This window comes from Lissotriton vulgaris, chromosome 1_2, assembly GCF_964263255.1.
Source record: "Lissotriton vulgaris chromosome 1_2, aLisVul1.2, whole genome shotgun sequence".
Taxonomy (NCBI): domain Eukaryota; kingdom Metazoa; phylum Chordata; class Amphibia; order Caudata; family Salamandridae; genus Lissotriton; species Lissotriton vulgaris.
The window spans coordinates 29,639,123-29,666,454 of NC_141686.1; the positions used below are offsets into that span (position 1 = coordinate 29,639,123).

A 27,332-nucleotide genomic window follows, 5' to 3' on the forward strand; every position below is an offset into this window, starting at 1 on the left:
GGAGAGGAGGATGGGCCCACCCCGGTGCCGTTGAGCACCACCTCTTCACTCCCCCCATTGACGCTTTAGTGGGATAGTCATCCTTGCCTTGTCTGCTTCTTCCAGTGGGCCCAGCATTCAGTTCTGTCTCTCCTCCCTGGGGATGGGATGGTTCTTGTGTTCTTGTCCCCCTTTCGGGCGAATTCTGTCCCTGCGGAGCGTTGGATAGTTTTTCCTGGGTGACCTCGGATTTCCCTGTCTGCTTCTGTCTGTTTATTGCTGATGTTCTTTCTGGTCTATTACCTTCTGGCTGTGATAGGCTCGGCTGCCCTCTTCACTGGATGTGTTCCCGGTGGGGGGGCTTGCCTGTGTTCTTCTTCTTTTCCTTGGAGTCTCTAGGTTATTCTTCACCCTCAGTGCTCCTCCTATTGTCTTGAGCTTGGGTGGAGGTTCTGTTGTCTCTTATGGGCGTGGGGTGCTTTGGCCTCCTTTCGCCTTGCCCTCTTTTCCTCTGCTGAGTGAGGACGGGCTACCTCTTTCTTGTCTTCTCGCGTCCCCTCTGGGTTCGGTGGTCCTCTAAGTGTAGGGGTTCCCCTTGCCTGGAGGGACAGGGCTTTTCGCCCTGTCCGCTTGAACCATCCCCTGTGGGACTCTCTGATATGTCCAGAGGGTGTGGTCCTCTTGCAGACCCTCCTCCCCTCTGGGTATGGCTAGGGTATCTATTCTACGTTAAGGAATCTACAGCTAGTAGTCTATCAGATGTAGAGTTACTTACCTTCTGTAACGATGTATCTGGTAGAGACGATTCTAGCCGCAGATCCCTTCACGGCCCGCCCTTCCTCTCCGTTCTGCGAGGACTGATGGCGTCGTCTTCTGCACTCACCTCCCTGTGGGCGGCTGTTTCTTCTATGAGTACATTCTTCCTTTCTTTCTGACAGGATGTTCGTCCTGTTTATTTGTTCCCTTTACTTTCCTTTTGGCATATTGGAGGATAGGTTTATAGGTACTTCGGTGCCCTTATGCTCTGGTAGCTCCAGGTTGGGGCTACCTTCCACCCCTCCTCCTCCTGTCACCCTCCTTCCCCTTTATTTCTATGGTTCTGGGCCCTCTGCTATCCTCTAGGTTGGGGGCTTTTGGCTGTGCCTCTGCCCTTTGTTCATTATGAGGGTTGTCACACTCTGTGATGGGGCTCTCTTGGAGTTTTGCCATTCCTGGTTTGTCCTGAACTGGTTCCCCTTCATTGTTTGTGGTTGGGGTTATAGTCCTGCTACATGTTATTGTGATTTTTTTTTACATACGTTCTTTGTCTCCAAGGGTGGGCTATCTCCATACTGGCAAGGTTGCTGCTCAGGGCTGGGTTCTGTTCTTTATTCTTTCCCCTGCTTTTGGGTACTGCAGTGCCTGGCCCTGTTCTTTATGGTGTTATTCCTCACCATTCCCTTTTACACTTGTTCTGCTCTTTTGCACACTGTTCCTATACTCTCACAGTTTTGCCTGCTGGCTCCACGTTGTGCTGCGGAAAAGTTCTCCAAAGAAAAGTGACGTAGGCGCGCCAGGGTGGGATTTATGTGATCTCACTGACGCCACATACGCGGACATTGCCTAGGCGGAGTCGCGTGGTGCCATCCCGCCGGCGCGCAGGGATGCTGTGGCAAAAAGTTTTCCAGATCCAGTCTCCCGCCTGGGTATAATTCTATGTTGAGGAATCTGCAGCTAGAATTGTCTCTACCAGATACATCGTTACCGAAGGTAAGTAGCTCGTACTTTAACAGTCCCTGAAGTCTTGACAGAGAATTGGGCTTAAACCGTGTGAACAGCTTTAGTAGAAGATACGTTTCGTAAATGCTTGCAGCCAGGGAACGAAAAGTATCTGTAAACAGCAAATGCTGTGCAGCCTAAATGTAAGAAAAGAATGAGTACTTTGGCCTTGGGAACTGATAAGAGAAACCCCTTTTAAGATATATTAAAAACAATAGATTTCACAAGCACATTGCAAGCGCTGTGCAGGCGAAACCCAAAAATTATTACTGAAATACCTCCTTCTTTTGGGCTTTACTGTGGGAATTATAGCCAACACCTTTTAAAACTAGTTGTCAAACATGCTAACACGTTTTACACTTTTTGTTGAGATTTTAAATTGAAGTAATACTTTGAAAATACCACCTTCTGATTTTGCTAAACTTTTAAAAATGATCATGTTGCCAGAAACCTTTTTTTGATTGTTTATTATTATTGTTGGTAGTGATGTGAGAGGAAACGCAATTGCATGATGGCCACGCTGACACTGTAGATGGCTATTTGTTCTTTGAATGTTTGAGTTAATAATGTACTACAGATTTATGGAGGCGACTTCTATCCCTAGTTGTGCTTTTGGTGAGGTACATTTACTTGCTGTTACTAAATTAATTTATGCATGCACTTAGATGTACATATGTGATGTGTTCTGCTATTTGAAGTAAATGTGTAAAGCAGTTTTTACTTCTTGTTTTCAGAACTCCTGGTGATAACTATGAACATGCTCTTGCGAAGACTTTGGGCTCACCCCTTTGCCAAGCTCTAGTAGAAGTGGAAAATAAAAATTATAGTACAGCTGTAGACCTTATTTATCCACTGCGCTACCAAATCAGTCAAATAGGAGGCAGCAATGCTCAGGTATTACATCAAAAATGTACTCTATGTCATTGGTTGTGCATGTATGACTTCATAAATGTGGGCATTTCGTGTGCTGTACTAGAAAGCCCCAGTTAATGTTAAAGATGCTAGACTAGGTGGGAAAACAGTTAATTGGCCTCTGTCGAGACTACTGACAAGGTATTTGTTTACTATCGTATAATACTTTGAACAGTGAACACCTGCCGTGTGTAAACTGGACTAAGATCATTAACATATTCCAGGCAGTATAATCAGCAAATCATCTATTTGTAACGAGTTGACCACTTCTGCCCCGTACTTGATTTAAGATAGTGACTAAAGTTAAAAAGTATTAACCCAAACTGCTGAAACATGTAGTCTGCGAGGGTGCTGGTTGCTCGAGGCATTACCTCTCAATTCTTCTCTTAAATTTAAAATGAACCAGCTCAGACAACCAACCCATCATATTCAGTGATAAACAAAAAATTAGTTAAGTATTTACTGCTGTACTTATTCTGTGAAGTTTTGGAAGACATAGATGGAAGGTCTGAGAGGTGACAACGTGTCTGCAGTAGCCCACCTTGGAACGTGATCTAATGAACCCTTAACTTCCATTCAACACCCGCATCCCCAAGCTGTTCAGAGTTTGATATAGTAAAGTTTGCCTTCAAAGACTCGGCATGACCTAGTAGAAAGATGAGTTTGTGGATCTGAGTCTTCATGGTATCGGGCTGCAGTACTGAAATGAGCTGCTTGTTTGGAAACCTCAGCATCATTGACCAGGACTGATTAACATGTACCTCTTAGAAGACTGACAAAAGTCTGGCTTCTGATTATGCCATGCACCAAGCCATGAACCCAAAGTGTGCAGCCCTATGGTGGGCTTGCCTCACAATCTACTCGTGAGATGCAGTGTCAAACATCTGGCAGTAAAGCTTCGGTGGCCAGCCTCCAGAGGCCGTAGTTATGTGTACTGGGGTCTCTCGTTCCCTGTGCCATGTCTTCTGAAGCAGGTTGACAGGTTACTCTCACAGGTGATAGAACTTGACAGCATGAACTATTGAGAATCACCCTAAGCAAGTGTAGCAGGGAGAATCTAGGCAGATGAGGGACTTTTCAGATGCTGTGCACCTGCACAGAAAATTAAGCTTCGCCAGTGAAACAACATGGGCATCACTGAGCCTTAGGAGGAACACCTATGCTTATTTCCGTATTTTTGCTAAACCACTATGTTTGAACTCACCTCCAGTATGGTCAGTGTGTGTGTTCCTAAAGTATTAAAAGAAGAGCTGGTACAAGTTTCCCAGCTTCATTAATGCTGAGCGTCACTGGAGTGTGCACAAAGTAGACTCCCCAGGATATTGCGGCATAGAATTGCAAATTTAGCAGCACAAAGTTAGAAATTTTGCAGCATTATTGCAGTACTTTATTTTACTCCTGATCATCCCTTTTCAGCCTTAAATCAAAGAAAACTGCTTTAGCAGACTATTTCACTTTGAAACAGGCATGTTTAAACTGTATGAGAGTTTGTTTTGCTGTATTCTCCTTTTTGGTATCATTCTGGAGCATAGGTTAAAACAAGCACAGTAGCACATCAGAGACACCCCTGACCATGGGAACGTTAGACACCACTGACCATGAAGATGTTGAAGACACGGCAGATCACAGAGAAGTCTGAGACACCCCTGACCATGAAGACGTGAGAGCCACCCCAGACCATGGAGATGTATATTGGTTTCGATGAAGCTCGCAGATGCTACAGAAATGTTTTAAGCACCAACTTCACTTAAACTACCAACATCGACCTCACTCTAAAATGCCTCAAAAGGCAAGGCTTGGAAGCGCAAATATCACTAAAACAGCAGGCATCGACTAGTAGAGGGTTCAACAAGCAAAACCACTGAACACACAAGCCAGCACTAGAGTTGTGTTCATGAACTGGCAGGGAGATGCACTAATGTATACGTGTGATGTACCAACTTCATTTAACAAGCAGACCTCTGTTCCATCAATGAATGAGTGACACAGTGAGTCATCAACATGCAAATGTCGCTCATGCAATCTGCAGAAACCGCAAGGTCCTGATGTGCAGGTGCCTGAACACACAAACCCCTGGAGTGGACGATGATGCCACGACCCAGAAGTATCCTGTGTACCATTGTCATTCAACCAACTCCGCAGGACCCTAACGGAGGGATACAAATACAATCTGGTTGTGTTTGATTATGGAATATAAGATGGGTTGTCATGAATTCCAGGAGCCAGTGGGGATGATATTAGCATATTGTCCTGTAGTTAACCATGTTTACTATACAATCCCCAGTGCACCTCTATGTAATGACGGTTAAAGGACCTCTGGGTGCATAGATAGAGGTGCCTGGATATGATGATTGCAATAATGTGTCGTGGATCATAACACACCTGCCATCATATAAATATTATGTGGGCCTCGTAGACACAATGAGATAGGGCTTCTGGAAGATAGCATCTTAATGACCAGTGATTATTAATGCAGCGATGCCTGGCTTGCAATAACCAGGGACCTCAGTGAGATGGTCATTTAGAGGGCCTGGTATTGTTCGAAGCCTGCAGCTTCTGCTACAATGCACAGACCTGGGCAGAGAAGGATCCATGCTAATGCCACAGCTGCATTGCTTCCAGAGAGTCGTACCGAGCACATACCGCAGGAGGGGGGCACAGTGGTTTGTAGATGCAGTGACAGGGACGGTGACACCAACATTATGAGGCTCCTTACAATGCCCTCCGCTGCGCACCCCGCATCAGCCTCACACAACCCATCCACCTGACGCCGCTGGAGGGACCCCACCCCCTGCAGCAGTATTCACACCCACCGCCACTCCACTCCTTCCAGTGCTGTGCAGATATCTCGGACATGGCTTACTCAGCAGCAGGACCCGGACACAGGAAGGGGCGGGGCAAAATCTGTTATTAATGTATTCACAACCCGTCAGCCTCGTCCATATAATTAAATCTTGCATTTTATCCAAATTTCACAGCCGGTGTGGTAAAAAGTGCAGCCTTTAGATAAATGGCTAACCACACGATTTGTTTGCAAATTCCTAGAGGGTCTTGATATAGGAACATTAAATCCTTTTTTAATCTAGTTTGACAACGTTGCGTAGTGTGCCTGGGATTTACATGTGCTCACTGGAAAATTGGAAACAATTATAAAAGAGCAGTTGTCTAAGATGTTGCAAGGGCTACCTCATGACATACTTTGTCTTCTCAGTCTTCAAGGATATTCTTCGTAACCATAGGTAAAGCTGCATCCCTCCTCATCGGCCACAGAACAATTGGGCTGCAACTAGGCTGTGTACATGTAACTAACAGGTTTGGTCTAAGCTAGAGTCTTTTCCTCTGATTCCTCTTTCAGAGGTTCATACTGAACACCTGTAGCCTAGTCACACATTATCTAACACCTCTAAGCTACATTTTGTGTACTGTAAGACCTATTCATTTGACCTAATGGTGTTTAGGTGCTGCACTATTGAAAATAGTCCACCAATTTCAGATGGATATTTCTAACCTCCGATTCCTTGCCTGCAGAATATCCTCAGGCTACAGACTAGATCCTGAAGATGTTTCAGCATTTCCCCTGTGCACTAGTTAGTGGACATATGCAGCTCCACGTCAACTATGCTCCTCTCTGACAGTGACACCTGGAGCCGCATATAAGATCCACCAAGCACTCTGGTGTCAGTTTCTTTCTTTCTGCTCCTTTGCATGTGGATCGGGAGCTAGCTCTTATGTTTGAGGCATATGAGCTGCAGATCCTACACTTTGCAATAGATCGCCACCTGGTGTTGGGCTCGGATGATTGCAGGTTGTTGTCTTCTTAGAAGAAGTCTTTGTAGTCACGAGATAGGTGACTCCTCCCTTGGACAATACTGCGCATGGTCATCGACTCCATCCTCAGATTGTTTTTTTCCGCCACTGGGTTCGGATGAAAGTTTTCCGCTCCGGCTCGAAAATACTTTTTCTGCATTTTCGAAGCGAGAAACTTTAGATAAACTTATTTTGACATCGCATAGACTTTTCGACATAACCAGCTACATTCCGGTGCGTCGACGCGGGCCGTTGGACCTATCGGCGCCGTACGGCCTACGCCTCATGGACAGAACTCCATTCAAGAGATGCCCGGTATGTCGTGCAAAGTTCCCTCATAGAGACCATCACGAGGTCTGCAACCTCTCTCTCGCCAGAACACGAGTCGACCTGTGCAGCCTGTGCCTCCTTCCACTCGAAGAAAACTATTCGGGATCGGAGGGTCCGTCGACACGAAATGAGGAGGTCAGCACCGGAGGCCATCTTTGAGGAGGAGATCATCGAAGAAGACGTCTCCGAGGACGAAAATCCAATCGAAGATATCTCCGAGGACGAGGCTCCACTTAGTCGCCGAGGAAGACTCGCCTGATCTCCAGATCATATCGGGGGCAGAGGACTAGGACGATTCGATTCCATCTCAACAACCTGTGAGTACCACTGCCCCCGCACAACATACACTACCCAAGACAAAGGCAGCGGTCGACACTCCACCCATGGGGCCAAGTCGAGACCGAAATTTACCCTCAGACGCCCTGCCTTCGGGCTCGGCTCAGAGGAAAAAGACTACGCCTTCCGGTGCCTCAGCACCGAAAAAACATCATGTGCCTATTCCACCTCCTCCATTGGCACCGAAACATCCTTTGACGCCGAAGCCAAAACGCCCTTCGGTGCCCAAAGACAAAAACCCTTCGGCACCTGAACCAAAAGACACATCGGTGCCGAAGTCAAGAACCATACCGGACCCGAAAGCTTCGACTACGAAACTCTCCGGTTCCAAAAATAAAGAAGGGAAGCCGTATTCCGGCGCCGCAGGCCCAAAAAAACCTGTCTCCACGACGAAATCTACGATAACGGTACCAAAGACTCCAAGGCATGATACAGACAAGCCTAAACCACCTTCGGCACCGAAAAAATTGCCACAGGACTCAATCACTCCTCCTAAGGCAAAGAACACTAATCAACCTCTATCGGCACCGAAAAAATCGACGCCAAAGAAGATTATAGAACAAGAAGAACTGTTTAAACCAGATCCTAAACAGAAAAAAAGTCTATATTAATCCAAAAACTGGATATGTGGAAGCAATTCCATATAAAAAAAAGACCAGAAGCAATTCCCTATGACAAAAGACCAGCAGACACACCACTTCCACCTGTGGTTCCTGTCAAAAAGGACTGTGCAACTTCTCCAATGCACCCTTCCTCTCCTTCACCTTCTTCCTCTCCTAATCCTTACATTGAACCTATCACTTCTCCAGTTCAATCTCCTGCATCATCACACCACACTGATGAAGAGTATGATTTAGGTGGGGGCAATGACGTAACATACCCTTTAGATGAGGATTTCAACCCCCAATATCCCAAGGAGGACGAGGCATATGGTTTTACACCAAACATCCCTGAGCCTCAGTACTACCCAACAAAACCTTCCCCTACAGAATATATTATTGGGTTTAATCATCTATTAAACAGAGCTGCCCTTTACCATGGAGTGTCGATGCACTCTGATGCCATTGAGGAGGATTTCTTACTAGAAACTTTTGAGCAGTCACAAAGGTCTACTCAAATATTACCTATGATCAAAGGAGTTATTAAACATGCTCCGGACATTTTTAAAGATCTAGTAAGATGTAGGGTGCCAAATCCCAGAGTAGAAAAAAAGTATAGACCAGCACCAGCTGATCCGGTCTATATTAAAGGACATCTGCCACTAGACTCTTTGGTATTGTCAAATGCACGTAAAAGAGCAAACTCCCAAACTTCTTGTGACACGCAAAAACATTTGTTCCAGGGTGCAAGAGAACATGTTATCTCCTAAAACTTCAGAGTTTAAACCTTGTAGGGACTGTTGCAAACAAATGTCGGTGACAATCTCAATGAGGTGTGTCTCTAGTGTTTGAGTTTGTGGCAGGACTCCATATCAGTCAGGGAGTAAGGCCTGAGGGTCTCAAAGTTAATTTGGGAACACAGAGCCAAGCTGTACGTCTCTGAGTTCTGTAGGAAGTCTCAAAAGACCTGCGTCTGCTCAAGGTTGAGGACACACATCCATTAAACTCTCGGGCTGGTCCAGCAACAGGTTGTTTTTAATGTTAAAACCTTCAGGTAACTCCAAATCGCCACCCTCTGTCTGAGAACTTACTCGGATATCAAGGTGCCTCTCGGTGTCACTCCAGGTTCCCTACCGAGGAGCTGATTCTGCTACTGATTCCAATGCACCCTGAATTTAGAGGTCTATTGGTGACACCACAACAGATTGAGGCATTTGAGTAGGCTATGCTCCACTTATTTAACACCTTACTGGCTTCTTCTGGTGTTCCTTCATGCCCCATGGATGCGTCCCCCAGTCAGGTTACCACCAGATGGACCACCCTCTGTGTCGTCTGTGCCTTCTAAACCCTCTTCAGGTTCAGCTCAGACTACATGCCAGGCATCATGGTCCTTGCCAGTTCCTCCTGCGCCAGTGCCAGAGGAGGATGCAGATCCCATTGTTCTGTGTGATTTCAAACTAAACTCATCTCGACCTAAGCTGAGTTCTGGCACTGTTCAAATATGCCTGGCCCTAATACAATCAGACTATGCTTTTGTTTTTGTGCAGGAGTGCCGCCAATGTTTTGGAATAGACTTTGACCAGACTCAGCCAACCTTTGGTGATGGTGGGAATCTTTTCTCTCCACCAGTGGACTGACACATGGGGACGTTAGACACCACTGACCATGAAGATGTTGAAGACACGGCAGATCACAGAGAAGTCTGAGACACCCCTGACCATGAAGACGTGAGAGCCACCCCAGACCATGGAGATGTATATTGGTTTCGATGAAGCTCGCAGATGCTACAGAAATGTTTTAAGCACCAACTTCACTTAAACTACCAACATCGACCTCACTCTAAAATGCCTCAAAAGGCAAGGCTTGGAAGCGCAAATATCACTAAAACAGCAGGCATCGACTAGTAGAGGGTTCAACAAGCAAAACCACTGAACACACAAGCCAGCACTAGAGTTGTGTTCATGAACTGGCAGGGAGATGCACTAATGTATACGTGTGATGTACCAACTTCATTTAACAAGCAGACCTCTGTTCCATCAATGAATGAGTGACACAGTGAGTCATCAACATGCAAATGTCGCTCATGCAATCTGCAGAAACCGCAAGGTCCTGATGTGCAGGTGCCTGAACACACAAACCCCTGGAGTGGACGATGATGCCACGACCCAGAAGTATCCTGTGTACCATTGTCATTCAACCAACTCCGCAGGACCCTAACGGAGGGATACAAATACAATCTGGTTGTGTTTGATTATGGAATATAAGATGGGTTGTCATGAATTCCAGGAGCCAGTGGGGATGATATTAGCATATTGTCCTGTAGTTAACCATGTTTACTATACAATCCCCAGTGCACCTCTATGTAATGACGGTTAAAGGACCTCTGGGTGCATAGATAGAGGTGCCTGGATATGATGATTGCAATAATGTGTCGTGGATCATAACACACCTGCCATCATATAAATATTATGTGGGCCTCGTAGACACGATGAGATAGGGCTTCTGGAAGATAGCATCTTAATGACCAGTGATTATTAATGCAGCGATGCCTGGCTTGCAATAACCAGGGACCTCAGTGAGATGGTCATTTAGAGGGCCTGGTATTCGAAGCCTGCAGCTTCTGCTACAATGCACAGACCTGGGCAGAGAAGGATCCATGCTAATGCCACAGCTGCATTGCTTCCAGAGAGTCGTACCGAGCACATACCGCAGGAGGGGGGCACAGTGGTTTGTAGATGCAGTGACAGGGACGGTGACACCAACATTATGAGGCTCCTTACAATGCCCTCCGCAGCGCACCCCGCATCAGCCTCACACAACCCATCCACCTGACGCCGCTGGAGGGACCCCACCCCCTGCAGCAGTATTCACACCCACCGCCACTCCACTCCTTCCAGTGCTGTGCAGATATCTCGGACATGGCTTACTCAGCAGCAGGACCCGGACACAGGAAGGGGCGGGGCAAAATCTGTTATTAATGTATTCACAACCCGTCAGCCTCGTCCATATAATTAAATCTTACATTTTATCCAAATTTCACAGCCGGTGTGGTAAAAAGTGCAGCCTTTAGATAAATGGCTAACCTCACGTTTTTTTTGCAAATTCCTAGAGGGTCTTGATATAGGAACATTAAATCCTTTTTTAATCTAGTTTGACAACGTTGCGTAGTGTGCCTGGGATTTACATGTGCTCACTGGAAAATTGGAAACAATTATAAAAGAGCAGTTGTCTAAGATGTTGCAAGGGCTACCTCATGACATACTTTGTCTTCTCAGTCTTCAAGGATATTCTTCGTAACCATAGGTAAAGCTGCATCCCTCCTCATCGGCCACAGAACAATTGGGCTGCAACTAGGCTGTGTACATGTAACTAACAGGTTTGGTCTAAGCTAGAGTCTTTTCCTCCGATTCCTCTTTCAGAGGTTCATACTGAACACCTGTAGCCTAGTCACACATTATCTAACACCTCTAAGCTACATTTTGTGTACTGTAAGACCTATTCATTTGACCTAATGGTGTTTAGGTGCTGCACTATTGAAAGTAGTCCACCAATTTCAGATGGATATTTCTAACCTCCGATTCCTTGCCTGCAGAATATCCTCAGGCTACAGACTAGATCCTGAAGATGTTTCAGCATTTCCCCTGTGCACTAGTTAGTGGACATATGCAGCTCCACGTCAACTATGCTCCTCTCTGACAGTGACGCCTGGAGCCGCATATAAGATCCACCAAGCACTCTGGTGTCAGTTTCTTTCTTTCTGCTCCTTTGCATGTGGATCGGGAGCTAGCTCTTATGTTTGAGGCATATGAGCTGCAGATCCTACACTTCGCAATAGATCGCCACCTGGTGTTGGGCTCGGATGATTGCAGGTTGTTGTCTTCTTAGAAGAAGTCTTTGTAGTCACGAGATAGGTGACTCCTCCCTTGGACAATACTGCGCATGGTCATCGACTCCATCCTCAGATTGTTTTTTTCCGCCACTGGGTTCGGATGAAAGTTTTCCGCTCCGGCTCGAAAATACTTTTTCTGCATTTTCGAAGCGAGAAACTTTAGATAAACTTATTTTGACATCGCATAGACTTTTCGACATCACCAGCTACATTCCGGTGCGTCGACGTGGGCCGTTGGACCTATCGGCGCCGTACGGCCTACGCCTCATGGACAGAACTCCATTCAAGAGATGCCCGGTATGTCGTGCAAAGTTCCCTCATAGAGACCATCACGAGGTCTGCAACCTCTCTCTCGCCAGAACACGAGTCGACCTGTGCAGCCTGTGCCTCCTTCCACTCGAAGAAAACTATTCGGGATCGGAGGGTCCGTCGACACGAAATGAGGAGGTCAGCACCGGAGGCCATCTTTGAGGAGGAGATCATCGAAGAAGACGTCTCAGAGGACGAAAATCCAATCGAAGATATCTCCGAGGACGAGGCTCCACTCGTCGCCGAGGAAGACTCACCTGATCTCCAGATCATATCGGGGGCAGAGGACTAGGACGATTCGATTCCATCTCAACAACCTGTGAGTACCACTGCCCCCGCACAACATACACTACCCAAGACAAAGGCAGCGGTCGACACTCCACCCATGGGGCCAAGTCGAGACCGAAATTTACCCTCCGACGCCCTGCCTTCGGGCTCGGCTCAGAGGAAAAAGACTACGCCTTCCGGTGCCTCAGCACCGAAAAAACATCATGTGCCTATTCCACCTCCTCCATTGGCACCGAAACATCCTTTGACGCCGAATCCAAAACGCCCTTCGGTGTCCAAAGACAAAAACCCTTCGGCACCTGAACCAAAAGACACATCGGTGCCGAAGTCAAGAACCATACCGGACCCGAAAGCTTCGACTACGAAACTCTCCGGTTCCAAAAATAAAGAAGGGAAGCCGTATTCCGGCGCCGCAGGCCCAAAAAAACCTGTCTCCACGACGAAATCTACGATAACGGTACCAAAGACTCCAAGGCATGATACAGACAAGCCTAAACCACCTTCGGCACCGAAAAAATTGCCACAGGACTCAATCACTCCTCCTAAGGCAAAGAACACTAATCAACCTCTATCGGCACCGAAAAAATCGACGCCAAAGAAGATTATAGAACAAGAAGAACTGTTTAAACCAGATCCTAAACAGAAAAAAGTCTATATTAATCCAAAAACTGGATATGTGGAAGCAATTCCATATAAAAAAAAAGACCAGAAGCAATTCCCTATAACAAAAGACCAGCAGACACACCACTTCCACCTGTGGTTCCTGTCAAAAAGGACTGTGCAACTTCTCCAATGCACCCTTCCTCTCCTTCACCTTCTTCCTCTCCTAATCCTTACATTGAACCTATCACTTCTCCAGTTCAATCTCCTGCATCATCACACCACACTGACGAAGAGTATGATTTAGGTGGGGGCAATGACGTAACATACCCTTTAGATGAGAATTTCAACCCCCAATATCCCAAGGAGGACGAGGCATATGGTTTTACACCAGACATCCCTGAGCCTCAGTACTACCCAACAAAACCTTCCCCTACAGAAGATATTATTGGGTTTAATCATCTATTAAACAGAGCTGCCCTTTACCATGGAGTGTCGATGCACTCTGATGCCATTGAGGAGGATTTCTTACTAGAAACTTTTGAGCAGTCACAAAGGTCTACTCAAATATTACCTATGATCAAAGGAGTTATTAAACATGCTCCGGACATTTTTAAAGATCTAGTAAGATGTAGGGTGCCAAATCCCAGAGTAGAAAAAAAGTATAGACCAGCACCAGCTGATCCGGTCTATATTAAAGGACATCTGCCACTAGACTCTTTGGTATTGTCAAATGCACGTAAAAGAGCAAACTCCCAAACTTCTGGTGACACGCAAAAACATTTGTTCCAGGGTGCAAGAGAACATGTTATCTCCTAAAACTTCAGAGTTTAAACCTTGTAGGGACTGTTGCAAACAAATGTCGGTGACAATCTCAATGAGGTGTGTCTCTAGTGTTTGAGTTTGTGGCTGGACTCCATATCAGTCAGGGAGTAAGGCCTGAGGGTCTCAAAGTTAATTTGGGAACACAGAGCCAAGCTGTACGTCTCTGAGTTCTGTAGGAAGTCTCAAAAGACCTGCGTCTGCTCAAGGTTGAGGACACACATCCATTAAACTCTCGGGCTGGTCCAGCAACAGGTTGTTTTTAATGTTAAAACCTTCAGGTAACTCCAAATCGCCACCCTCTGTCTGAGAACTTACTCGGATATCAAGGTTGCCTCTCGGTGTCACTCCAGGTTCCCTACCGAGGAGCTGATTCTGCTACTGATTCCAATGCACCCTGAATTTAGAGGTCTATTGGTGACACCACAACAGATTGAGGCATTTGAGTAGGCTATGCTCCACTTATTTAACACCTTACTGGCTTCTTCTGGTGTTCCTTCATGCCCTATGGATGCGTCCCCCAGTCAGGTTACCACCAGATGGACCACCCTCGGTGTCGTCTGTGCCTTCTAAACCCTCTTCAGGTTCAGCTCAGACTACATGCCAGGCATCATGGTCCTTGCCAGTTCCTCCTGCGCCAGTGCCAGAGGAGGATGCAGATCCCATTGTTCTGTGTGATTTCAAACTAAACTCATCTCGACCTAAGCTGAGTTCTGGCACTGTTCAAATATGCCTGGCCCTAATACAATCAGACTATGCTTTTGTTTTTGTGCAGGAGTGCCGCCAATGTTTTGGAATAGACTTTGACCAGACTCAGCCAACCTTTGGAGATGGTGGGAATCTTTTCTCTCCACCAGTGGACTGACACTTGCTCTGACATGGTTCTGGGTTCTCCCCTAGCCCGTCTACAGAAGGGTGGGCCTCATTCACTGTATTCTTCAGAAGTGTGGCTGAAAAACTAGATTAATAGTGGACTTCTGTTGAGGTAAAAACTAAGGTCCTCACTGAAATGTCGTAGCACAGCTTCCTCTGAACCTCTCCAGTTGTTCATCGAAGCACGGACAGACACCCTCATTGGCACTTGGTCTAAACCCTGCTCAGGCCATCTATCCATTCCATTTAGCAGATCTTGCCAGGAAACAGGTGAACAAATCACCTGTGTACTTCAATGGGCGAAAAACGTCCCTACTGTGGCAGCAATGATTTTGCTGCCACAGTAGGGACGTTTCCTGGCATGATCTGCCAATTGAATGGATAGATGCAGCCAATTTGAAAGTTTCTGTATCCTGGGATGGTTTTACATCATGCCCGCACATCTCTTATTTTAATATAAATTCTGATTTATCATTTCAACCCAAGCAAGGAATATAGGATAGGACTGTTTTCCGAAATACATTTTTTGCATACTCAATTGAGCTTCTTGTCCTGATGATGACCGTGTAATTCTACAGAGGTCGAACGCCGTCGACGCATATGTGGCCATAAAACGAATGAAGGACACATTATTTTGTTTTATGTTGTTCCCTCCGTGTGATGTGTATTTTTTCTTTTGCCACTTGTCTAGTTTGTAATATACACTGTCTTTGTACCAGCACATTGTATTGAGCGCCATTGTCTTAATTGTTTTATTGTTCATAAAATGTAATAAAATTGTCATATTTTTCTAGAATTATTTTGCATAGGGGTTTCTCTTCTTTCTCTCTATATAGCTTCTCTACTTAGTTTTTTTCACTTACTATTTGATTTGTCCTTGATTTGGTATTGTTTGTGACTAATGTATTTTTAGGCAAATTGCTTATTGAACCATTGTTAGGACTATACACTGACTGTCCTTGGTTCAGGTGTTTTGGGCTGCTACTGTGGCTGGTATTGATTTTAGTTCCGGCAAGGGTTTTGGATACCCTCTTGGACTGTACATTCAGTTGGATGACGCGAGCATGACACTCCGCAATTACATGCGATCTAACTACCAACTGGAGTAGTGATCTGGCTTGCCAATCACGGGCACCAGGATTAGGTTGCCTCTATCTTTCCCTCTGTCCTGAAGAAGACCCGCAAGCGGATGTTTTAAGTTGCCCTCTACACAATAAGCCAGGTCGAAACGTCGACGCATACCCCGAACCAAGGGCCTGTACAAAATCATATCACCCTGTCCTATTACATGATGATGCATTTCTGCTCCTACAAAAAGATGAAAAAATGAATTTGAAAAATTGTATTGTGGACAGGCCTACCCACACTGGTTTGTGTTGTACCAATTAACCAGTGTTGATTTCAAATTGTTGAAACTACCTTTACGCTGAACAGCCTTTATGATGTAATCTCTGCCTTTGTTTAGGTCTCAGCGTGAGACATTTTGTAAGGGAAAAACAGGGAATCTGAGCTGGCCTTGGAATCGCACACGCTTGTGCGTGTGCGTTTCCTTTTCAGCTCCCCCATTGGCCTTTGCTTGCTTCTTTTTCTAAAATACTGCATGCAATTGGCCCAAGGCGGGAGCATTGCTCCTCCCATGGCCTATTGGTGTCTATTACACTCTTGGTGCACATAATAGACACCAATAGGCCATAGCTCGCAGTGGCGTGCGCGCACCACTCGCGGGCTTGTTTTGTTTGTATCCTGCCTGAGGCAACAACTAGTTCTCGCACTTGCGACAAGCCCCTACGGCGCTTGCTACGTGGTGCCGTTCTCAGCAGCCCATCAGAGAGCACTGCTTTCCACCAGCTGCGTGTTTGTAGTGAGTGCACGTTGTTTGATCCTTTCAGCTGTAATGTACGTAGATGTAGTGTTATTACAGACGTTGGGTGCTTCGGCCATAGACTTTGGGGCAGTTGGTGAAGTGAGTGCCGTAGGGAGCGTGTCCGTCACTCTCTAGATTTGGTGGACACTCGAGAGGCGCCACAGGCGAGTCAGTCACTCCTAGAGTTGGTGTACTATGTGACACCTGTTGCGTGTCAGTCACTCTTGGAGTTAGTGCACTGAGCACAGCCTGAGCTGCCGGATGCGTGTCTGTCACTCCTAGAGTTAGTGCGCCGAGTACAGCCTGGATTGCAGTATGCGTGTCAGTCACTCCTAGAGTTGGGACAGGTCTGCCATTGGATTGCCAGGTGCGTGCCGGTCACTCTAGCCAACAGCTGATGGTTCTGGGAGACTGGTCGGATACCAGTCACAAACTCTCTCTTCTCTCTGTTTGCAGGACGCTTGTGCCTCTGACTGCCTCTGACTGGCTTCTGTTTGTCTCTGTTGTTTCCCTTTAGTCGTCCTTGCCCTTCCTTGTCTTCTTACAGCAAACTGATGAAACTAAACCGAACCAGGGAAGGCAGCAGAGGGTGGGGCAGCGGAGACCGTGGGTGCTAACAAAGCAGAACCTTGTTCTGTTCTATTCTCCCTTGTGAAATTACTTTTTTAAATGTGTGTAATTTAAATGAAGTTATTTTGTGTCAGTCCCATGTGTCTTGTGGTGGCACAACGCCATATTTATGAAGGGAAAACATCAGTTCGGTCCATTGATGAGTCTGTGTGTAGGAGCCATTTTTAGGTCCCGCGCAGTGACCACTTTTTTTTATATTTATTAAAGTTCAGACCACCAGAAATACACCTTATGAGACTGCAGCTGGGAGTACATTAAGTAATTGAAGTAAATTGCAGCTTCAATGAGCCACTCGGTCATGCTGTCGACACTTCTGTGTCTGTTCGTGTGTCTCTGTCTGTGTGTCTCTGTCTGTCTGTGTGTCTCTGTATGGGTGTCTGTCTGTGTGTCTCTGTGTCTGTCTGAGTGTCTTTGTCTGTGTGTCTCTGTCCATGTGTCCCTGTCTGTGTGTCTCTATGTCTCTGTCTGTGTGTCTCTGTCTGTCTCTATCAGCATCCCGTTAGGCGTATTGGTACTCACAAACTTTCTCTGGGGGTGGGGGGACAAATTTACAGGGTGGTTTGTGGCCAAGGGCGGCTCTGATGCAGTCGGGGGCGGGGCTAGAGCAAAAAAAAACTTTGACCAAGACACAGGCCCCTGCAGTGGAGCATTAGTCCACTGAGCCACCAGACCCAGCATACACACGTCTGTCTGTCTATCTGTCTATCTATCTGTGTCTGTGTGTCTCTGTCTATGTGTCTCTGTCTGTGTGTCTCTCTGTCTCTGCCTGTCTCTGTGCCTGTCTCTGTGTGTCTCTGTCTGTGTGTCTGTCTGTCTTTGTGTCTGTGTCTCTGTAGGTGGGTCTCTGTATGTGCCACTGTACGTGTCTCTGTGTAACTCTGTGTACCTCTGTCTGCCTGTGTGTCTCTGCCTGTGTGTCTCTGCCTGTGTGTCTCTGCCTGTGTGTCTCTGCCTGTGTGTCTCTGCCTGTGTGTCTCTGCCCGTGTGTCTCTGCCGGTTTGTCTCTGCCGGTTTGTCTCTGCCGGTTTGTCTCTGCCTGTGTGTCTCTGCCTGTGTGTCTCTGCCTGTGTGTCTCTGCCTGTGTGTCTCTGCCGGTGTGTCTCTGCCTGTGTGTCTCTGCCGGTTTGTCCCTGCCTGTGTGTCTCTGCCTGTGTGTCTCTGCCTGTGTGTCTCTGTCTGTGTGTCTCTGTCTATGTGTCTGTCTATATGTCTGTCTGTGTGCCTCTGTCTGTGTGCCTCTTTCTGTCTGTTTGTCTGTCTGTGTGTCTCTGCCCGTGTGTCTCTGCCCGCGTGTCTCTGTCTGCATGTCTCTGTCTGCGTGTCTCTGTCCACGTGTCTGTCTGTGTGTCTGTTTCTTACTCTGTATGCATCTGTATTTGTGACTATCCCTGCGCTATTGGTGTTGCATTAGTTAGCAATGCCACTAGCTCAAACTTTAATAATGCGAGACCTATTGCATTGCAAATGCTTGTTTCATTTTACCTTGAACACGAGCACCTTTTTCTCTCTGCACTTTTTCTCTTGAGCAACCCTTTATCTCGAATACGTTTGGTACTGTTGTTACCTTTGCCTTGCCTTTTTTTTTCTTCTTTTTTTCAAAAAACCTTTATTTCAAAGAGAGTGCACAGTTCAATTACACAGTAATCATCATTGCAGAAGACAAGGCGCGTCGAATCGTTACATGACAGCAAAAATAATACATGTTCTAATGATAATAGAGACTGAAGAGTTATCAAATGCTCAATAAAAGAGGGCAAAGGCAGGCACCCAGAGGAGATACGCCAAGCGTAAGGGAGGGAGAAACAAAGGGCGGGGCCATAGATCAGAGCTTATGGACCAGCGCCAGCGACAGCCGCTAGCGGAGAGCCGGCGGGGAGTGCGGAAGAGGTCGCTGAATGCTGAGGGGAGCGGCTTGCGAGATAGGCGACTGGTGGCCCCAAATACCAGGGTACGGGTCTTAGTCGGCAGGAGATCCCAGAACTCAAAAAGGAGGGTATGGCATCGGGAAGCGTCCTCCAGCCAGAGCCACACCATGGACGCGGGCCTGCGGCTCCAACACATGGAGACCCTACACCTAGCCAGAACAAGCAGCATGGCCGTCAATCGACGGGTTGCATCGGGGCAGAGCTTAACAAAGCCCAGGAGGCAGATCGTAGGGTCTGGCTGTAGTAGCGAGGTCGTGATTTTGGAGATGATTGCACATACTTCCTGCCAAAATGCAGCGACTCAGGGGCATAACCAGGCAAGATAGGCAAAATCAGCCGCTGGCACGGAGCAGCGTAGGCATCTGTCACTCGCCGCAAGGCCTATTTTGTGGAGTAAGACGGTAGTATGATACAATCTATGTATATATTTAAAATGTATTAGTCGCAAGCAGTAGTTGGGGGAGAGGTGCTTAATCTGAGTGCAGCAGTAAAGCCAGTCTGCGTGGGATATCTCGATTCCCAGGTCCTCACCCCAAGCCGTAAGTGCCCGATCGGTGGAGATGGAGGAAGCAGCTAGCGTATAAGCATAGATCTTAGTGACCAGTTTCTTTGGGGAGGAAGAGGCGTAATTCGCCTTGCATTTTTTGATAAAATATAAACTAAACCAAGATTTGCACTAGATAAATAGTGGGTGTGTCTTTCTTTTTACCTTGTTGGTGCATACTAATTAATGTCTCTGTTTTTATATGTATTAATTACAAGTTGCTGAATGTTTGAGCAGCCTATAACTCGGGAAATCATCCTTCCTTTGTGTTCCTCTAAATCAGTCAGGGACCATTTGTTTTTCATATAATGTCTGTTAAAGATAGGCTCACAACAGTTAGTCATAGACCACCTCCAGACGACAGTGAACTTGCATTGCTGGGGTTCTTGATCTACAGCGCCGAGACACCCCAGGGTATTTGTTGCGCTATAAAAATTTCGAAAATAAATACATGCCAAAGTCACACTTGACTCCTTTGCAGAGACTCCCTTTCAATGCAGTCTACCTGGATAAGGTGCACTTTTGGGCCTTTCCCCAGAATGAGTGCAGGACATTTGGGCTTTGATCTAGATGTGTCAGCCTCCGTCCTGGGTCTCTTGTGGATTGCTGTGAGACGTTTTGGCCTGGTGTCCTTCATCCTGCTAATCAACCATTCTAATTATATGATGCACTTGTATAACGTAGCCTAGCACTCCTGATACATTACTTTCTAGTTACTGGAACACAGCCAGCTTAATGCCCCCGTTGCTTATGATACTATAGAGATATTATTAACCACTTGTACAACACACTATAGTGATAATTTCAAGTTTCGGGAGGGTGAGGGATTGGGTGGTTCATATTGGTTTAGATTATATGATGATTGTATTTTCACAATATAGCTATGTTGGAGTTGTACTCCAATGTCACTTTGTTCATTTACGTAATTGGTTTGGAAAATATTTAATTTAATTATTATGATGCATATGTTCAATGCTATAGTTTGCTTTTATCAACATATGTATATCTCAAGTCTGTACCAAAATGCAATAAAGTTTGTTAAACATTTTTTTTTAAATAAACCATGGCTAATGGCACACGTGGGCTCTACAGTGGGATCTAAAGTCTCAGTGGGCTCTGCACTAAGGGAACCTGTCAGATTTCATACAGATTTTGAAGAAGACTGCAAAAAACCAGCATTGGTGGATGCTCAATTGCAATTGGACCACTAGCAAACACCACTCAGAGATGACAGTTGTGACAGATGAATTACTACTTGGTTAAGGAGGCAATCTGGGCGAGGTGGAAATCAGAGGATTCTAGGTTCTGGTGGAGAACTTGCTGAAGTCGCAGGCCATTCGCTTGGTGTTGAAAGCTTTCCTGCTATCTAGGATATGCTGGTTCATGTACTCTTGGCCAACACCTCTGCCGTTTAACATTGAAACAAGCGGGATGGGGTCATGGACCCGCTGCCAAGTGGCCCTGCACCTCTGGACCTAGCTGAATACCGGATCAAACACCACCTGGCGGGATTGTTACATGCTAGGGAAGACCAATTCAACCAACCATGAGTGGCAGCTACACCCGAAGGTGATGCAAGGCATCTCCCAGCAGTGAAAAGATCCCTGGCTTAATTTGTTTGCCGGTGTCAATGCTTTTGTGCATTGGAGTTATCAAGAAGGCTGTCTCTTGGGCACACGTTCTGCCTAGAGGGGGGCACGAGACTCCTTTATGCCTTCCTGCTGCTGCCTGTCCTGCCTTGAGTTTTGAAGATCAGGAACATGTGGCCCATGTCATCCTAGTTGTCCAGATTGGGCCAGGAGAGTGTGGTACCTGGAACTACAGCCATGAGCATCTGTCTTCTGATCATGCGGCCACTTTGAAAGGATGTACCTAAGATGATGAATCTAAATCTCCATGCATGGATGTTAAGTGGTAGCAGTTGACTTTATTCTGTCTCCCTTCCGAAGTAGTGGATGTCATCCTGGTAGCCGGGCGACGTTCTACGAAACCCTTTCCCCTGGTCAATGTGGCAAATTTGTGGCACTGATAGCACAGAATCCAATACAGCCCAAACATTTAGATGTGTTACTGTTTACTCTGTTCAGTGAGGAATTGTAGTGTGTATTGTTAATTGTTGCCCATCTGCCCTGCTCCGCTTTTCTGCATTTCTTGGACCAGCTGTTCACCTGTTGTGATACGTTTTTGCAAACAATTTGGTCTGCATGTTAACACCAAAACCGTTTGTGATGCTTCTATGGATCTTTAATGTGGTCCTTACTTTTCTTATGTACACACCATGAGAGCCATTATAGAGATTTCTCCAATTGCTCCTGACCCTGAAAACGGTCTTTCTAATCACTATCTCTTCAACTCATTATGTGAGCAAACTTCACGCTCTTTCCGTTGAGTCGTCCTTAACCACCTTCTTTCTGGATAAACTGGTACTGAGGACGAGAGCAGCATTTTCATCTAAGTTTGTGATTCTCTTTCACGTCCAACAGTCTATTACACTCCAATGTTCTTTGCCCCACTTCACCATTTGAAAGAGAGAGACTCCATTGTTTGGATCCCCCCCAAAAAAACACTGATCTTTTACATTGTTTGCACCAAAGTCCAGCAAGTGGATGATCAGCTCTGTGTGAGGTTCTCTGTGGCAAAGAAAGACATCCAGTGCAGAAGAGGACCATAACCAGGTAGTTGTTTCTCTTCATCAAGATCTGCTACGCGTTGGCCAAAAAGCAGCCCCCTGAGCGATTGAAGGCGCACTTGACAAGAGCCAAGGCTGCAACCACTGAGTTGACATGCAGAGTGCCTGTCCTTGATAGTTGTCACGCTACTATGTGGGCATCAGAGCAAACATTTCTGGAACACTTCTGCCTTGACAGCAAGGCCCAACAGGAAGGGTACTTTGGCCACTCTGACGACTTTTTGGTGTGAGGCATGCTACAGACCCATCACCGGGGAGGTACTGCTTTGGTTTCTATTTCACAGGTGAGAAATCTAAACTTAAAAGTATCTATCGGGGGCGTGGCCAAGATGGCGGAGTGAACGGACGTGTTCCTCCCGAGCTCCCGCGCCCGCCTAGGCCCTGAGCCCTGAATTCACGCTTTTCTCCCCCCCAATCGGCCCGGAGGACCGGGTGTGATCGGGAGAGCATAGGGGCACAGCTGAGTGGAGCTCCGATTCCTCCGCCGATCGCGGAGTCAGGAGCGGTGAACCCGGCTGCTGGAACCCCGAGCAGCGATAGCGGAGCAGCACCGCCTGGAGGCCCGGCTGACAATAGCGCAGACCCTGGGGGCTGCGGAGGAAGATCTGCTGAGACGAAGCCACCTGCAGATGAACCGGAGGTGCCGGCGGCCTAGGACCGAGGTGAGCTGATCGGACCGAGGACAGTGCGGCGAGCCCCGGGCCCGCCCCCTAGGCTAATCGAGGCCGCGGCTGCGGCCGGGCTGGGAGAAGACGCAGGCCGGGACCACTGGCGAGGCTGCACTGGTGCAGCTGCGGGTACTGGCGGAAACTCAGGAGGGGCGCGGAGGAACATTGGCGACCTGCTAGCACAGTGGGCCTGGACTTAAAGATCGCTGACCGGTTTCCCGGTGGTGAGGGAGACTCGGTCCCGGCCCGGGGACTACGCGAGGCCGCGGCTGCTGCCTAGCTGGAGCAGGCCGACGGCTGAGGGCGCCAGAGAGGCGGCGCCAGAGGAGTGGCGGATTCTGTCGGGCAGATCACCGACGATCGGCGGACTGCCCCGGGAGCTGAAGCGGTCCTGGTCGGGGATATCGAGGCCAGATTGTGGCGGGGCCGGGCCCTGGGCATAATTCCCCCCCCCGCGATCCGGCAGACGCGCCTCGGGGTGACGAGGAGAGAGCAGAGCGCCCAGGGGCATTGCGGGTTGACCGCAAGATGAGCCAGAGTTTGCGGAGCGCAACACCAGAGTGGAACTGGCACCGCGGCGGCACCGGGCCTGCGAAACAAAGCCTGAACAGGGACGCTGCCCCGGAGAGCGGAGACGGGGCTGGGAAAGGCTCCCCTTAAGTGGTCAACTGCCGAAAGTGGAGGATCCTCGGCGCCCTGCGGATCGCACCTGGGGGCCGGAGTGGTGCAGGCCGGGGCATCGGACACGGACTGCTTGGAGCCGGGCCCTGGACAGAGCTTTCCCCCTCCCCCACGACTTCAGCGGAGGAGGTGAGGTGCGGGCTGGGTGAGTGCATTTGGATGTGGAGCCCCCAGAGGAGTTACAAATTGCCCTGAGTAGAGCCAAAGTTTGCGACATATTGCACCGGGGTGGACTGGGAAACACAGCGGCGCCTGGTAACCGGTGCACAGCCGGGAAGGAGAAGTAGCCTGGGGACAGCAACTAAGTGGCGCAGAGCTCCCCCTGAGTGAACAGACGTTGGAGGTGAGGGGGGATCACTCGAATGGTGTAGCGCACATTAGGACAGTAGCGAGCTGGTCTTGAGCGGCTGAGGCCTCGCGGCGCCTGTGACAGGGGTGACCCGCCTAATCTGGGGAGAGGAATCGCTCACAGAGCAGAGAGGAGCAGCGGCGGCTGCTGACACGGCGGTGCTCCCACACTGCGATCGGGCTGAGCGGTCTGCGGGCCCAGGCCTTCCTACCGCCCGCATCTGGAGCAATCAAAGACCGTGCAGCTGAGACCGAATCACACCTGACACGTAGCCAGTCTGGGCCTTTCGGGGGCTCGACCTTGTGTCAGAGAAACCATCGGGGGCAGGACTAAGTAACGGAGGCTCCCGAAGGCTCACGCCAGAGATAAGGGCCTGGTCGGGTGACAGATTGGCTGGGGCCTGCTACAGTTTGCACACGAGCTGCGGAGCAGTGAGGAAGATGGCCGGGCAGAGGGGCGGCAAGGGAAGTAATCGCACGCTCACGGAAATGCTCAATAAACCGCCAAGTAAAGGAGACAAGACCTCAACACAGTCGGGAGGCGCATGTGGCTCTCAAGGGGGGAGCAGCGGAGAGCCCCCGGTCACCAGATCCTTTTTAGAATCCCTTTTCGGGACATTGAGGGAAGACTTTCAAGAGTTAAAAAAGGAAGTGGCCGGTGAAGTACGGGAACTACGCAGAGAAGTGGATGGACTCGGGGAGAGGGTAGACGCAGTTGAGAGCTCCACGCAAAGACAGGACGATGAGATTACGCACTTGCAGCAGGAGGTACTCCGCCTCAGAGACCAACACATAGATCTTCAACTGCATAATGAAGATCTGGAAAACAGATCAAGACGAAACAACATTAGGGTCCGGGGAGTGCCGTCCACAGAAGAGACCTCCGGCATAGTGGCCTATCTGCAGGAACTGTTCCGCACCGTCCTTGGCGAACCTACAGATTTCCCCGTCAAGATAGATAGGGCTCACAGAGTAGGCCCGCAACGGCGTGCAACAGGGCCCCCACCGGATGTATTGGCTTTCCTTCCTGACTTTCCACTGAATGAGCGGATTATGTACGAAGCAAGGAAGAAACAGACAATAACATTTAGAGGTCACCAAGTAGCGCTGTATTAAGACCTAGCTGCGACCACGCTCCAGAAGCGCAGAGCATTTAAGATTGCAACAGACTTCCTGAGACAACACGATACGCCCTATTCTTGGGGGCACCCTTTTCGCCTCATATTCCGATGGAATGGAGAGTCGCACCAGCTGCGGTCTCTTCAAGACGTCTGTGAAGTACTAGGGATCACAGCAGAGGAGGAGGAATCGTCCACGCCACGGAGGAGGAACTCAACTGATGGAGGCTGGCCGAGGGTCTCGAGACGCAGGACACAGAGTGCCTCACAGAGACCGAGTTCGCCCACAATCAGAGCTGGGATGGCGGAAGCAATTCGAACGGCAACCGAGACCTCGGTGGTTGAGGAAGAAGTGGCGCTAACCGCATAACGTGGCTCCGGGGGGAGATTGACAATGCATTACTGATAGAGCTGGCTTTGGGGGGGGTGGGCGCGGGAAGGCGAGGGAGGAGTGCTTGTGGCAAGTCGCCCACGAAGGTAATTCACCACAGACTTGTCCGAGAAGGGCAGGCCTGGGACTATTTGGACTACAGACGGTTGAGAGGGATGGGTTGGAAGGGTCCGTTTGGGGTTCAAGTTGGGGTAAGGGGGAAGGGAGTGAGGGGGTCGGGGAGTTGGGGTTCGGGGGCCTTGGGATCCGGAAGGGGGGAGTTCGGGGAAGCTCTGTCCGGTGCTTCTGTTATGTTCGCTCAGCTTAGCCAGAACTCACAGACCGATCCGGAGGCAGGTTTGGCGCTTGCTGCTCTTGGTCGACAGGTGCTGGAAGGTTACATTAATCTGGTATGGCAGAATTGAAAGTAGTGACTTTGAATGTGAAAGGGCTAAACAATCCCACAAAACGTAGGGCAGTTCTCTCCTTGTTAGAGGCCTCACAGGCAGACATCTGTCTGCTGCAAGAAACGCACCTGCTGGCTGGTGACTGTCATAGGTTACGGTCCCGCTCCTTCCCCACACAGTTCTTTTCCTCCAATACCACTAAAACGGCAGGAGTAGCTATCTTAGTATCTAAATCCTTTAAGGGTGAGGTGCTACACAAATTAGCTGAGCAAAAAGGGAGAATGCTGGCATACAGATTTAAGTTGGGGCCTCTGCAATTCACGGTGGGGTCGGTTTACTGCCCAAACGAGCGTCAGGACCATTTCCTTCATGCTACACTGATAGATGTCACAGCATCTCCTGACAGGCATCTCATTCTGGGGGGGGACCTGAACCTGGTGTTTGATTCCTCACTAGACAGATCAGCGCAGCGCTTTCCACAGACCGGGGAACTGTTGAACACTATGAAAACACAACTAGCTGAACTCGATATGCACGATCTTTGGAGAGGATTTCACCCCACAGATAGGGACTATTCTTATTTCTCGCACACACACAAAACATATGCTCGGCTGGACTATCTGTTGGTCTCTGGCCCGGTTCGGGACATGGCCACTGCCTCCGAGGTAATGGTCATCTCCCTATCAGATCATGCACCGGTCTCGGGGACCTTCCTGCCCCCGTCGGCCCCGGTTCAGCGTGGAGTCTGGCGTCTACGGGACACTCTTGTACACAAAAAAGTTGTGGTGCGACGTATCACCGAGGCAGTGACTGAATTTCAACTGCATAACTCTAACCCCGACACTACATTGGCGACTCAATGGGGAGTGCTTAAGGCGGTTCTACGGGGAGAATTTATAACGATATCTGCAACCGAAAATAAGGAGAGGAAAGTTAAACGGGAAGAACTCACGCATAAGGTCAGGGAATTAGAACAGGTGCATCGGCGAACGGGGGCTCCTAGAATTTGGAAACAACTGAAGGCAGCAAGGAAACTCCTGTCGTCTCTGGACCTGGACAGAGCTGAATATGCGGCTCTCCGTCTGAAACACGCATATTATACGGGAGGGGATCGCTGTGGCCAGTTATTAGCGGCTAAGCTCAGAATTGCACACCAATGCCGTTGAGTCAAAGAACTTGCGGTGTCAGGAGGGCGCACGGTTACAGAAGACGTCGAAATAGCCGAAGCTTTTCGACAGTTCTACTCTGAGCTCTATGCGGAGGACGGCACAACGACTGGGGACCCTGATGAATATCTGGACTCAGTGACTCTCCCATCCCTAGCTCAAATACAAACTGACTACCTGGACCGAGAGATTAGGATAGAAGAGGTTATTGCAGCGATCGCTAGGCTGAAACTCGGGAAAGCCCCGGGACCAGATGGATACACCACCCTCTTCTATAGGACATTTTGCACTACCTTAGCTCCAATATTGACCAAGCTGTTTAACTCTTTCGACTGCCCCGGTGCTATCCCACCGGATCTCCTGCAGGCCACAGTATCAGTAATACCCAAACCAGGGAAGGACAGGGCTCAGTGTGGCTCG

At 48.4% G+C, this 27,332-nt stretch overlaps 1 protein-coding gene across 1 annotated transcript in view; it reads left to right on the top strand.

Annotated features, from left to right (window-relative positions):
- TTC38 (tetratricopeptide repeat domain 38) overlaps window positions 1-27,332 on the top strand; it is a 693,598-nt gene that overhangs the window by 472,926 nt on the left and 193,340 nt on the right. The window contains exon 12 of the mRNA XM_086952761.1: window positions 2,472-2,631. Coding sequence (XP_086808887.1) covers window positions 2,472-2,631 — 160 coding nt within the window. The remainder of the gene's footprint in view (window positions 1-2,471; window positions 2,632-27,332) is intronic.